The following is a 14,916-nucleotide window of genomic DNA, read 5'->3' as shown; positions in this document are numbered from 1 at the left end:
CTGGGAGACTGAGAGCATGGCTCCTTGACTGAGTTCTGCAGTGAATATTCAGTGTTTTTTTCTTATTGGTTAAATCCACGCCTCTTGATTTATGCCCACTGCCAGGGTCCAGTGCCAACAAAGTTGTATTTGGTACAAGTTGTTTCATCTTGCACCGATTTTGTAGAAAGAATTAAAAAAAAAAACTGGCAGAGAAACGTAATGTAAAAAAAATCCCAGCACACATCACATTTCCAATGCTCACATCCTCATGACTCCCATCACCACAGCCTGTTGCGTGCCCAGCCACCACGGCACGCTCGCTGATTCACATTCCTATTTCAATTTCCGACCATCTGCCCAGAGGCCGGAGCCGGGCGCCGGTTCAAGCCCCTTTTTCATCTTCCGGCTCTGTGCTAAATCAAGGCCTCTCACGCAGACACAGGAATCGGACAGTATTTATATGAGGAAGGCTTTAACAGCTTCCCGCTCTGAAATCCTGTGACAGTTTGTGCCTTCATTTGCTATTGGATGGATGGATGGCGTTTTATAGCTCAATGCATTTGTGGATTGGTGGCTGGGATTCAGTTCAACTTTAGATGTATGATCCAATCTGGCAGCAGAATTACTGTTGAAAGGCCTCTGCTCCTCTCACACCACATTTCCCTTATATATATACACTCTTAGAAATAAGGGTTCTAAAAGGGTTCTTCTAGAAGGGCCGGGGTTCTACCTGAGGGTACCTTGAGGATGTTGTTATGATGCTATGTGAAGCCCTTTGAGACAAACTGTTTGTAAAAATGGGCCTACCTGGAACCATTTGCTTCTGAACAACCCTTTCCTGAAGAAAGGGTTTTTCAAGGGTTCTTGGTAACACTAAGGGTTCCAGTAAGAACCATTTTGATCCAGAGAACCTTTATAAAAGGTTCTACCAGGAGCCAAAAAGGGTTCTCCTATGAGGACAAGCCAAATAACCTTATATGGTTCTACTTAGCACTTTTATTTCTAAGAGTGTAGTAGTCTGTCTGTCCTCCTTTTCTAATTATGCATTGGTGTGTTCACTCTCTAAGTCATTTGATCCCATAGTAGATTTCACACACATGTTTGACCTCTTATCACTATTAACTCCCACTGGCCATTATTTCCCCTTCCAGAGATCATTTCCTTTCAAAACCTGCCCTCATCTGAAGCAGCTTATCTTCTCAGCACCTTCCAGGGTATTATTCATTTAGGATAAAGCCAAGGTGCTGCTTTTTCTCCATTATCTTCCTCCTTGTGCTTGTCAGTCATCTCCTGTCCACATTGGCCCTGACATCAGTTGCTGCAGTTGCAAACCAAAGACCTCCGAAGCCCTGGTTCCCTGGTAAATCATGCATATAACTGCTGGTGGTCTTGTCTATGTTCGTTACCACTGCTATTCATCAACACTGACCTTAATGATACTCGCAAAATCACGCTTAAATGAAGCAACTATCCTCATAGATTTAAAAATAACGTCCTCACAACGTCGGCCGTTCATCACAATCCTCAGCGTGGCCGTCTCGACCTCATGCATCACTCATGCTATTTTCTATTTGTCGTTGCTGACCTTTATCTCCATTTGGTCCCTGCTGACCTTTTACTATGTTTCACGTCAACCTACTGACCTTAAAAAGAAATAAATGTTCCGGCCTCAACCTTATATCATACTTAATAATAATATTCATCACACTGCCTCCATAGACAACCCATGATGCATTTCTCATGATTTTCTTTATTGCATATTTGACTATGGCTCATTTGCTGCCTGTTAAAGTAAAGACCTGAGATAAACATGTAACATAACCAGCAGTATCCTCAAACTATGATTTACTGTACTGTGGTGAAGCTGCATGCTGTTCTAAAGCCCTGAAAACTAGCACAGAATAAACACATCAGGTGAACATTCAGCCAGATACAGACATTATCCTGATTAAATATTCAGTCACTATTCTGCTAACCTCCTGAGAGACAACAAACACCATGCACCTGGCCTAATATTAGCAAAGTCTCTCTCATCTGAGATGACTGTATCATTGAAACTCTCAGAAGAACATACAACAGATTTTCTGACAGGATCTTGACCTAACACAAAGTGCCATCTGCGTCTTATCGTTTGATCTCCTTCGTGTCTTTGTGATGTGGGACAACAAAAACTAAACCAACAGTAGGCGAGTTGCAGGGCCGGCCCTAGGATTTAGGTGGCCCTAAACAAGATTTTGTTTATGGCCCCCCAAAACACTCCGGGTGTTTTTTTTCTTTTCTTTTGGGTGGATGCATGTATGCTTGAGGGTATGCACTTATATGTATATGTATATGTATAAATGTGTATGTGTATAAGTATGAATATGTGTATGTGTGCGTGTGTGCACATATATGGGTGTATGTGCCTGAGTATGAGTGCGTCCACATAGTTATGAGTGTGAAAGTGTAGGAATATGTAAATTACTTTTCCTTTAGGTTGTAAGTACATATATTATATATGTGAGTGTAGTCTATATGTAGATGACGTATATATATATTGCTTTATATATTTAGTTATTTTCTCTTTGGCCTTGTCTGGGTGGGTGGGTGGGGTTGATTTGTTGTTTTGTGTTCTGTAACCCAAAAAAAGGATATAAATAAAGTGCTTTAAAAAGAATGGAGTGTTACTACATCAAGTGAGTTCTTTACACAAGAGTGAACTTAACAGACTATGTATTATTAGCTACTGAAAAGTATAATTTGAATTAACTTTCATAAAGGAAAACTGTGTGGAACATATTTATGTTAAATGAATTGAATCGAACACCTCTGCTCATGTGGCCCTCCCGAGTGTTTATGCAAGCAGCCGGTCCCGGCGAGTTCCAGCGGTGAACTTCATGACACTACTGACTTTACATCCTAATGTTTCTGATTTCCATCACTCGCTGCAGTGTCCATGAGGACCAGGTCTGAAAGTCACAGCAGCAACAAAGCACATCAGCTGCCTCTCTGCACAGGGACAGACAGTTATTCATAAAAAGTCAAAGGATTTTTTTTTTCTTTTTAGCTAGAGGACAGATCGGTGCTGCGGCCTCGCAGCAGGATGGTTCACGGGTTTGATTCCCGGGATCTGTATTTTTCCCCCCTCACCTGCCTGGGTTCTCTCCAGGTTTTATCCAACTTCCTCCCAACATCGAAAGTCATGCATGTTAATTGGAGACTCTAAATTGCTTGTAGGCGTGAATGTCAGCATGAATGGCTGTTTTGTCTCTGTGATAGACTGGCGACCTATACAAGGTGTACCACACGCTCGCCTGATGTCAGCTATATTGTCTCCGGCCCCTGAAAGGATAAGTGGTCCTGCTAATGAAAATAGATACAGTGCATTGTGGGGGATCTCTGTGGACTTGTACAGAGTCAGGAAGTTGATTTTCTTTGTTCTAACTTTGCTTGGTTTAACACCCACATGCCATTACAATCACACACACACACACACACACACACACACACACACACACACACACACACACACGCACACGCTCCACAGTTGTTGTAAATCAGTGCATTAGGGGGACATGTTGATCCTGTACTCCCTGGGGAAACTACGCAAAAGGAATAGTTTAGCTTTGGTATTAAACTGTGTGCATGTAGCTGCGAGCGGTGCTGTCTGTGGGGGGAAGGCCCTGCAGATGGTGATTGATTGCTTCAATCAGCCCGCTCCAGACAATCTCCATTACAGCTGTACGTGAGGAGACTGTGCGCTCGGCCCTCTGGGAGAGACGACACCCAGTGTCACACCGCTGCCTTCCTCTGTCACGGCCATCTGTAAATATCGGTGGAGTGGGAGGGAGTTGGGGAGGGCAGTGGTGACCCCCCCTCCCCACCCCCACCCCTTGCCCCACAAACGGTGCTGAACTCTGAGCAGAGCAACAGCTTTGATTGTCTTTTCTACACTGGTTCCATGCAGCTGCTGAAACCGAGGGCTCGCTCTATTTCCTGTGGCAGGCAGTGGCGTATTTAGGGAGTGGCCTTGGGTGGCACGGGCCACCCCTGAAATCTGATTGGCCACCCCAGGTGCTACCCCAAAATATGATGAGCTATATGCCCAGTGAGAGGCATTTTACAGATTGTTTTATTCTGGCTTTTGTCAATTTTTTTTTTCAAGAATAAAATACTGAGGTTTTCTTTTCTTTTTTTAAACTATATTTTTGGGCTTTTTATGTCTTTATTGGATAGTATATTTGAGAGAGACAGGAAATGGGGAAGCAGAGAGAGGGGGAATGACATGCAGTAAAGGGCCGCCCGATGCAGGATTCGAACTGGGGCCAACTGCAGCGAGGACTATAGCCTCTACGTATAGGGCGTCTGCTCAACCTACCTCACCACTTGACCCAAAATTCGGTTTTTTATCACAATTGTATGTTGTTGTAGTATGACTAGTAGGTCTAGTTTTCTTGCAGTGTTAGTAATTTATCTAGATATGGGTTTTGCAGACACAACTGGGAATGGCCAAAACCTGTGTGGTTGTGTGTTACATACATGAGTATGTAGTGTGTGCATGCAGGCACTCATGCTCACACTTCATGCCACCCCACCATAAGTCAGTACCCCACTTGGGCCACCCCTATCGAAAATGTTTGGACACACCCCTGGTGGCAGCGTTCCTCTTTCCCTTACATATACAGCTTCCACTTTTTCCTCTGTGGACAGAGAGAAAACAAACACTGGAAAATGGAAATTTCCTAAATAAGCTTTGTGCCTATAAGCAGTTAGAAGACTGTATGGGTTATTTGTTGAGAACTGATAACACTAAAAATAGGTTTGACAGGACAAAATAACACATGTAGTCAGGCAGTGAGGTAAAATGGATCCGAGTTAGAAAGCACTATTGGTGTCGCTTCTCATTTGACCGAGCTGGGGGACATGAAAGTGCGGTGCCACCAGCTAATATGATAAATTCTATTTTGGACTGTGCTTCTCTGATTTTGCTGTCGAAGCTCATCAGCGTCTCGTCGGCTTCCAGTCGGTCAGCGGTGTAAAGTTCTCTGGGGGCCCAGGGGCCGACGCTCAGGCCCTCAAATGGAAGAAGAATCAGCAGCACAGTAAAACATCCTGCGAGGTGGGAGCTACGACTATCAGCCAGTTTAATATCTCTGAAGCTCATGCGGAGTCTTCCCTCTTCATTCATTCTCAGTATTGATATGTTTAGTTCACGTCACCTCTCTGGTCTTGCTGTGTAAATATTGTTTGATGGTTCCGGGCTCAGAGAACTAGCCCACTGTGACCCAGCTGCGACAGAGATTGTCAGATTGCTGGCTCGTGCTTCAGAGCAGCACTTACGACCGTTTTCCAAATCTAATTGCGAGTCTAATTCTCATTCTAATCAGTTATTACTGTTTACAGGCTGCTAACGAGGGCCGCATCCCGATCAGCCATCAAAGTGACTGTGCTTTTGAAATGAATCTATTTGGGTTTGTTTGACAGAGCCCTGACACGATCAGCGGGAGGCAGGAACACAGCCCAGAGAACGTCCACCACTGACTTAACACTGTTGCTTTAATCAGCTGCAATTAGAGACAGTGGAGGGACATCACCCAGAACAGCAGCAACTTTGATGGTGTTAGATTTAGTCTTTAATTCAGCTTCACAAAGAAAATCCATGTTATTGTAGTTTATCGTGTGTTATAACTGTTTTTATATTGGACTAAGACGCAAATTCATTCTTTATAATTCTCATGTCATATTATGTCACGTTATGTCATGTCATGTCATGTCATGTTATATGTCATGTTATGTTATGTAGAGTTGTGTCATGTTATATTATGTTATGTCATCTTATTATGTTATGTTATGTCATGTCATGTTATATTATGCAGCATTGACTTGCTACATTCAAGTCACACCTCAAGGCACCTCTTCAAAACTGCCTACTCCCTTTAATCAATAGTTCATCCATTCGTTTAGCCACCTGTATTTGTCCAGATGATCTGACGTTTTTACTCGTACATTTATTTTGCTATTTGTATGTTCTGCTTGTTTCCTATTTGTATATTTTGCTACTGTACTGTTCTAATGTTTTCTGTTATCTATGTGTAAGGCAACCTTGAGTGCCTCGAAAGGCGCCAACAAATAAAATGTATGTTATGTGGTATGGCATGGTTATATATTATATTATATTATATTATATTGACAGCAAAACGAACTGCCTGAAATGTTTAATGTTTGCAGCTTTGAGTTTATGTTTTGACCTGCTTCAGTATAATTTATTGAAACTCTGCTGAGAGAACACAGACAGCCACTAGGTGTCAGTATGGAGCTGTATTTCAATGTGAGCTCATATAACTTCATAGAGACAGACTCCATTTTCTCAGCAAAGACTGAGACTTCATTAATTGCAGCATCTACATCACATTATCAATCAAACCCTTTGGCATGTGTGAGAAACAGTTACTATAGGTTGTATGTAAATGGCTGTCTGTATAAAGGTAGTTTACAGTCTGACTGGAGAATGCAGGGAAGTAAAGACTGAGTCTCAGAGCTTCTTTCATTTCTGCATGTTGATGAAATAATAAATCAGAGTTGGGTGTAGAGAGTCTCCTGAATGAATTGCTTTTGAATCGAGGTTCAGTTGTGTGAATAAATGAGATGCTGATAGGATTCAGCCTCTCTTGATAGTGTATTTTGGTGGAGAAGCCTCCTGCCGGTGATCAGCTGGTGTCTTAAAGCCACAGCTGTCCACAGCTGTGCGACCGTGTCCTCCCTGCAGAGCCAAAGCAACCACATTAAACACGTGGCGTCCCTCAGGGCTTCTTCCTGATCTTTCTTCCTGATCTAATTATTGTAAACATAACATCTGATTTGTATTCTGAAGGTTCACTTAGCAGCTTCTCTCCAGTGACTCAGATGGTTTATCCAGATGATCCGACGTTTTTACGTGAAGGTCAAACTCCAAGAGGTCATGTGCAACAATCATCGCACAGGAAAACTGCACAAACATCCACAGCAAGAGCAGCTGCTCAACTTGAAGCAGGACGTGATGGATGTCCATCAGAACTACACTGTTTAGCCTGGACAGTAGCTTCTGATCATCTGAATGATGCACTATTCTACCATATCCCAATCAAGATATGAAAATAAAACCAGTGCTGTGATGATGATGTGCAGTTGATCACAGGGGGAAGACGAATAATGTAGATTAGAACAATGAAATCTTCTAGTTTAATGGCCTTTTTTCTTCTAAAGCTTCATTTACGGTCGACAAGGAGTTGAATGAACAAACGCATCTGCAGGTGCAGCTACATCCTTTAAAAATCTGCCCTGTGCAGAGTCGAACTTCCTCCAGTCCTCTGAATGTATTATCTGAAAGTCAGCTGAAATTCATGCATTAAATTTTAAATTGAATTAATGAGCGGCCCCCTCTAAAACTTTTAATAGCCTCTCCGATAAGAGGAATAGTGTCGTGGGACCTTCATTAAAGGGAAGTTAAGGGACAGCCCTGCTGGGGACAGTCAGACACCGGGGAGCTGATAAACTGGGTGCTTCGCTCTCTTTCCCTGCTCCCGTTTCATTTGGAGCCAGGTCGGCCCGCCGCCCCTGTCTCAGCCGCAAGACGACACACACACAACGCACAACACAACAGGAATGGCGAAAATGTAAATAAAACACATGACAAGCGGAGCTCACTTAGTGATCGCCTGAAGGAAAAATGACAACAATTAAACTTACATCCATTTTGATTCAAACTTCATATGTGTTATAAATTATGGATGTGATATCTGATGGTGAGTAAAAGGAAGAAAATCATCATATAAATTCAACCCACAAGAAAAAAAAAGAAAATATGAATAAAAGCCTTTTAATGATTTGCTAGGACATCTTGGAAAGGATGTAATTTGGATCCAATTATAAGGGAAAATACAGTTAATGTTCTGAGACATTGTACTTAGTAAAGAAAGTTCCCGCTCATTTATTTGCATGAATGAGGAAATTAGAGAAGGCTGAGCTTTTCTTTTTTTGAACCTGCAGCAGACAGACAGACAGACAGACAGCCCTGACCTGAACTCACACTCACTGACAACGTACCTGACATGATACAAACGTGTTCGTCTGAAGCTGCTTCAAACGAGATCTTATTTCACACCTGTAATTTTGTTACAGTGTTTTTCCACAGAACACACAAATCAGGTTTGGTCTTGTTTTTCCCATCAGGTTTAGTTACGGCTCAGTTTGGACAACTTCCTCATGGAGCGGCAGCAGAAACGCGTTTCCACCAATTCTTCATCAGTTTTTAGCTGCTTAATTAACATGTTTGCTCTTAATTGGGTGAAACAATTACTGTACACATAATAGTAATGTTTAATACTGTGTAATCATAGTAATTACACACTATTAAGCAGCAGTTAGTCACTTTCTACTGAACTATTCATCATTTATAAAGCATTATTCCTATGATACAAAATGATCTTTTTTCCTCATTAACACATTTATAAACTCTGAATTAAAAGGCTCATCTATTATGTAATAATGATATTTGATAGTTGATGCATTCAGTGAAATGAAGCTTTATACAGTATCAAGATCTTTTATAACGATTTTAACGCTAATTATCAGAACTAATACCATGATCTACAGCAATAATAAGTGTTTATAAAGCATTTATTAACATACGCATATAAGTGCAGCATAAATGTTCATCTACACAGTCTGTTAATCATTTAGTGACACAGCTGGATCCGTCATTTATCTGAAAATAGAATTAACACATCACATGTGATCTAATCAATCCAGGGTTTAATATGTATGGCCGTGTTCATACCAGCACTAATTAGTGTCAATGTAGAAATGATGCATCATGAATGATTAATTAAATATGTAATGCTTTTTAACCCATATTCAATAGTGTGTACAGTAGTCATTAATATGAAGTGCAGATATGGTTGAGATGCTACATGTGATTCAGTTTTATATGTTATCGCCTGAGAAACTGAATATTGTAACAAGAACCAATATTATTGATTCTTGTGCCAGCAGCCTCACTCTGAATGAATTTCTTTCAGATATGTAGATGTAGATATTTAATTCAACACTAATATGTCCTGCAGATGCATCCATGTATCCATGGCAACTGCAGAAATACCCTGAGGGCATTAGAGTGTGTAAGAACCTGCTGAATCCCAGAATCTCTTGATCTATACATCCTGACATGTCTGGAAGATTTGTCTGATGTGGAATTAATTCCACATGCATTTGCTAATATTTAGCTTCAGGTGACTTTTACATTACATATGGAATTATATCAATGCATGAACATCGGTCTGAGTGGTAAAAGCCATACAGCACAGATGATGTCATGGTGATATCGCTCCAGACACACAAAAGACACACAACACACAACAGCTTTTCCAAACTGAGCACTCGTCCTCTTTTTGATGGGAAAGAGAGTTTGGAAGATAAAATCTGCAGAATGTCTCTTTAACTCGGAAAGGTGGGAAGCTCCTGGGAGTTTGTGCAAGTCCAACTACACACAGGCCTCTGATCTGCTGTATGTATGTGTGTGTGTGAACAGTGCGTGCTTCCATGAATCCCTGTTTACTCTGGGTTCACCAGGCTAAATTGATATTCATGAAGAAAGAAATGAAGAAACACAGTAACAGCAGAGTGTTTGACTCTTTGCTTTTATTCAGGTAGCAGCATCAGTCAGCACTGTCCTACTTACACACTGCAGCTCCTCCCAGCCCTGCAAAGCCACACACACACACACACACACACACACACACACGCACACTTTCAGAGCAGAGTCAAACTTCACACACACACCTACACACCCACACACATACACACACGAACCTGCAAAACTCTTGAACAGACATGTACAATCAGAAACACAGCCCCTTCCCTGACACACACACACACACACCTGCAAGTCTGCACCGAGAGAGAGAGAGAGAGAGAGAGAGAGAGAGAGAGAGAGAGAGAGAGAGAGAGAGAGAGAGAGAGAGAGAGAGAGAGATAGAGAGAGAGAGAGAGGCCTCTAGTTTCTCTACTGTTCATATTGAGAGAGGACCAGTGGTGTGTGTGCAGAGCCACAGTGACCAGATCTAGAGGTTTTAGGAGTTGTTAAAGGGATAGTTCAACATTTTGGCAAATTGGCCCATTGTCATAATCCCTATAGTTTTAGGAGTAAGTTCGTTACCTTTAATTGTCGGTGCAAGCTATTTTTAGAACGGCGGAGCAGAGCCACGAGCTGCTCAGAGCTACGCTACGGAGGCTAATGGGATTTCTTGGTTTCCCTCATCAAACTAATTAAAAATACACAATCCAACAACTCCAAAATGCTCTGGTGGACAAGTTGTGACCTGCACATTCACCACACTAGATAATAACGTAATGTTACAAGACAGAGTAGTTTTCAAGATAAATTCATACAAAACCGCTGATGTACGTTCCAGTCGGGGCAGTTTTTCGGCAAGCAGTCTCTGCATTTACCTCTAAAACAATTCTGTCTTGTAACGTTCTGTTATTATCTCATAGCGTGGTGAATGTGCAGCTCACAACTTGTCCACCAGAGCGTTTTGGAGTTGTTGGATTGTGTATTTGATGAGTTTGATGAGGGAAAGCAAGAAATCCCAATAGCCTCCGTAGTGTAGCTCTGAGCAGCTTGCGGCTCTGCTCCGCCGTTCTAAAAACAGCTTGCACCAACAATTAAAGGTAACAAAGCTACTCCTATGGCTATAGGGATTATGGCAATGGGCCAATTCGCCAAAATGTTGAACTATCCCTTTAAAAATCTAATCAGCTGGTTTCATGAACACACCATCATGATCTGCTTCTACTGAAACTGGATCGACTGGATCCGAGGTTCCAACATTCAAAACAGTCCAGGTCCAGTCTGGATCACAAGGTTAAAGTGACATTTTACTGTTTCTATTTTTCTGGGATGAAGAGGCGACTGAACTGGAAGAGACACATCTAGATGTACTGTAAATACACACAGCTGCTCTCCAGTGTGTATGTGTGTGTGTGTGGCAACTGATGTGTGAGAATCGAGTGTACAGGTTCTGTCACCTGTGATAACAGCAGGTGAGGTTTCACTGTAATCAGCCGTTCTGTCCTCCCAGTGCATTAAAGAGAAAGACGGAGAGACGCTCCAGTGATTTTCAACATATGATCGCACAGACGGCTCGTTCTGCTCCAGCGCTCAGCCCAACCTGTGTGAGTGTGATCGACCTCAGTGTAGCTACCTCACTTTACTGTTACTATGAAAACTATCAAAGTGCACGTTGTCAGTCAGATTCAGTGTCAGTGAGATTAACACACTTTACATTCTTTAATTCACTTTCTAATGTCAAAAAACAAAAAATGTAACAACTGAAACATGTATTTTTCTGTGGCGGCGTTGTTCAATAAAAATAAAGTTGAAAAAAGCTGTGTTGAATCTGTTACATTATTTACCTATTGACTTTATCCAGTGATTAGTTTTAATGTTTAATACTTTAATTGTTATGTAACATACAGTATGTGACTGTAGAAACGCTGGCACACTGTTTTAAGTGATTTGCTTGCTTTAAAGGGGACATATAATTATGGGGGCGGGACTAGATAAGCTTTTGCTTCTCCCGCTTTTCCCTTTCGGCCATGTATTGTATTATTTGATGATGAAGTGTGATGATGATGATTTAAATTGACATGCCCGAAATAAACAAATTGATTGATTGATTGATTGATAATGGAAACATCACTTTTTTTTAATCTATATTTTTTGGGGGCTTTTTCGCCTTTAATCGACAGGATAGTTCAGAGACTGAGCTAAACACTGCCCCGGAAACATCACTTTTTGAAGGCTTTTCAAAAAGGGTGACTTGACACTTTTCCAAAATCCACAATTTGCTCCCGAGGTTGAAATCCATGTGTTTTTACGAGGTGTTGCCTCGGTTGTCATACAATGATGTCATTAGTTTTCGAATTTGCATGATACCACCCCTACCTGTGAGTACCTGTACCGGTAGAAGGGGCGGGGCAAGCAGTGGCTCATTTGCATTTAAAGGGACAGGCTCTGAAACTAGCCGTTCTGAACAGGGCTGTTTAGAGAGGATGAAAAGAGCTGTGATGTTTGATCCTTGGGGGATTTTGACCACAGCATGTCACAAATATGTCTTTAAGACACCTGGGAACTATTTTCATTTGTGGAAAAGGGGAAGAATATGTCTCCTTTAAGTTATTAGCTTGCTTTTAGTGTGTTATCACACACATTACACTGTTGTAACCTGTTTATCATTAAACTAGAGGCCACTAGAAGAGGGACAGAGAGATAGAGAGTTTTTAGAGAGTTTTATTTGATTCTGTGAGTTGTATTTGTTTTGTTTCATTGATTCTTGATGCTTTGGCAACATAGTTCTCGTAACATTCATGCCAATAAAGCAAATTTGAATTTAGAGAGATAGAGAGAGAGAGAAAGAGAGAGTGAGAGAAATAGAGACAGTTGTCAGTGTTTGTAGACACTGCTGCTTCCCCCCCGCTCCACTTGCGAACACACTGGTGAATAATACTGATTGTTGGACAGAGAAGTAAACAGTGATTGGTGCTTCACCTGGTGCTGCTCAGTGTGGCGCGAGGGGGGGGAGGAGAGGAAGGGCGGGAGCTTCACCGGCCCTCATGACCTCCAGCAGGTGTGTGTGTGTGTGTGCAGATCTCACCGGCATGAGTTTAAAATACAAGAAAAAAAAAAAATTAAATTAAAATTTAAGCCCGCCGCACTAGCTGCTGTCAGGTTGTGTAATCGTAATAAAACACTGGAAACACTCTGTAGTGGCGCACTGGGGCTAAACGTGGAGATACCCTGAATATCAACCATGTGGACGACCTCCAGCTATCCTTGCTTCTCGACTTCCCTCCATCGGACGAGGAAGAGGAGGATTCTCGCTCTGATCTTCATCAGCCACGAGACAAATTCGACGGCGGCAGATGGCTGCGCCGGCTGACTGGCTGCTCGCCTCCGTATCTGACTGTCTGTGTCACTCGTCACAATGAGGTTTTCGAAATCTGTGTGGACATGTTTACCGCTTTGTCTTATCTCGCCGCTTTGCCGACGATTTGCATTTGAGACGGGGCGAGCTGTCAGTCAGGCTGCAGCTGCTTTTTGTTACTTCATGGCACTTGGAAGGCGTTCTCCTCTCCGCAGCGTGCAAACTGAATGTTAAGCCCACAGCGCTTCACATCTCCGGCTCTTCCCCTCAAGCTTTGAGCTAAGCACCGCCCCGAAGGAACACACACTTAACACTTCTTGTCTGCCTGCGTATACACACACATACTCACATACAAACACACACACACACTCATACATAATATTACATGTAGCCCACGATTTTGTCACTGGTCTTACAAATATGGCAAGGCATTGAATGTCTCCTTTCCTTTGCCTGTTGTCTGACAAGATTTCCACGGATGGAGCTCGGGGGGCCACACAGCGGGGGCCCCCGTGTCCCAGCAGTTAGTTAACGTCATCATTCACAGCTTTAGGATCCTGGCATCCTGGATTATCTCCACAGCAGTATGGACATAAAGACCCAGTTTGAGTCCCACGCTCAGGGTCGAGTGTTCTAACAAAGTCTGAGAGACTCGTAGTGTCTCGTATAGTATCCTGAGGGCCTCAGGTGGCCCCTCCCCTTCCCCATCCCCATCCCCTTCCCCTTCCCCCTCCCCCTCCCCCTGCCCCAACCCCAACCTGCGGAGTGTTTCAGTAGTTCAGCACCGGGGGCGTGAGGCCGTGCGCTGGTGGCTAGCTGTTGTTCTCGGCCGTCATGTACTTGAGGGCGGCGAAGCCGTAGCGCCGCGACATGTTCTGCTGGAACTCCTCCTTCAGGGTCTTGAGGCAGACCCGGTACTGCTTGTTGGAGCGGAACTTGGTGATGTCGAAGCTGGGGGCGTGGGGCATGTGGATCATGTAGGCGTTGGGCAGAACCACAAACTCGTACTCCTGCAGAGAGAGAGAGAGAGACACACACGGCATCTTCATCACTTGGAAAGATGAGCACATTCAAAGGCCGTGGTGCATTCACTGCCCTCAGGTGTCTTGTTGTTTTTTTCCTCTGTCTGGCATGAACAATAGTCTACGGAGGCTACTGTTGGCAAACTCTAGACATATTGTTGTATAACTGATATTGAGTCAGTCTGTGCTGCTGTTACACAGTTTCAGTATCAGTTTGTGTCGCAAGCAGTGATGAGAATGAGGCCGTTATAAAATAACGGCGTTACTAACGGTGCTACTTCTTTTAGAAATGAGTAATCAAAAAGGTTACTGGTTTTTGCCTGTTATAATTAGTAAGTAAGTAAGTAAATTTTTATTTCTATAGCACCCTTCGTAGTACGAGTACACAGAGTGCTTAACAGTATACAAATAAAACCAGAATTCAATCAACACAAAAATTAAATAACAATAAAAAACGTATGCACACAGCATAGGGCAGTGCATAGATAAAATACAATAACAATCACATGGCACTGCAAGGCCAAAGGAGGTATAACGCTTTTACTGTTACTGACAATAAAATGTGCCGTTACTTAGAGGTCCTGTCACAAAATAATACACCTATTAAAGTGTGCGTTATATAGCCTACAAATGTTTTCAGTCCATCAACCAGTCAGAAAAAAGCTATTTATCTGGATATATTATTTGAGCATATTTGAGCATTTTATAAAAAAGTAACGCAATAGTAACATTTCCTGGTAATAAGTTACTAACTCAGTTACTTTTTGGGGAAAGTAGAAACTATAACTAATTACTTTTTAAAAATGAACGTGCCCTTTTTAAAAGGTACATTGTGTAGGAATTCCTCCCATCTAGCGTTGTGGTTGTATATCTCAAGCAACTCAATCGTATTTTTCATGCTGCATTCACGTGAAATTGGGCAGACGGCAGACGGACGACAGCCGCTGCACGTAACGGCATAAACAAGCCTC

General features: G+C 42.5%; 2 protein-coding genes across 2 annotated transcripts in view; both read right to left on the bottom strand.

Moving 5' to 3' along the window:
• Nucleotides 1-14,916, bottom strand: part of ldhba (lactate dehydrogenase Ba) — a 194,205-nt gene that overhangs the window by 174,942 nt on the left and 4,347 nt on the right. The gene's annotated exons all lie outside the window — the stretch shown is intronic.
• The window catches only part of large1 (LARGE xylosyl- and glucuronyltransferase 1), a 144,250-nt gene continuing 142,616 nt past the window's right edge, over nt 13,283-14,916 (bottom strand). The window contains exon 15 of the mRNA XM_085769398.1: nt 13,283-13,933. Coding sequence (XP_085625524.1) covers nt 13,736-13,933 — 198 coding nt within the window. The 3' untranslated portion in view covers nt 13,283-13,735. The remainder of the gene's footprint in view (nt 13,934-14,916) is intronic.

The sequence above is a fragment of the Trachurus japonicus genome, chromosome 23 (assembly GCF_045865225.1).
Source record: "Trachurus japonicus isolate A0001 chromosome 23, Traja_1.0".
In the NCBI taxonomy this organism is placed as follows: domain Eukaryota; kingdom Metazoa; phylum Chordata; class Actinopteri; order Carangiformes; family Carangidae; genus Trachurus; species Trachurus japonicus.
Note: the sequence above shows the minus strand (reverse complement) of the source record. Positions and strands in the feature narration are given on the sequence as shown.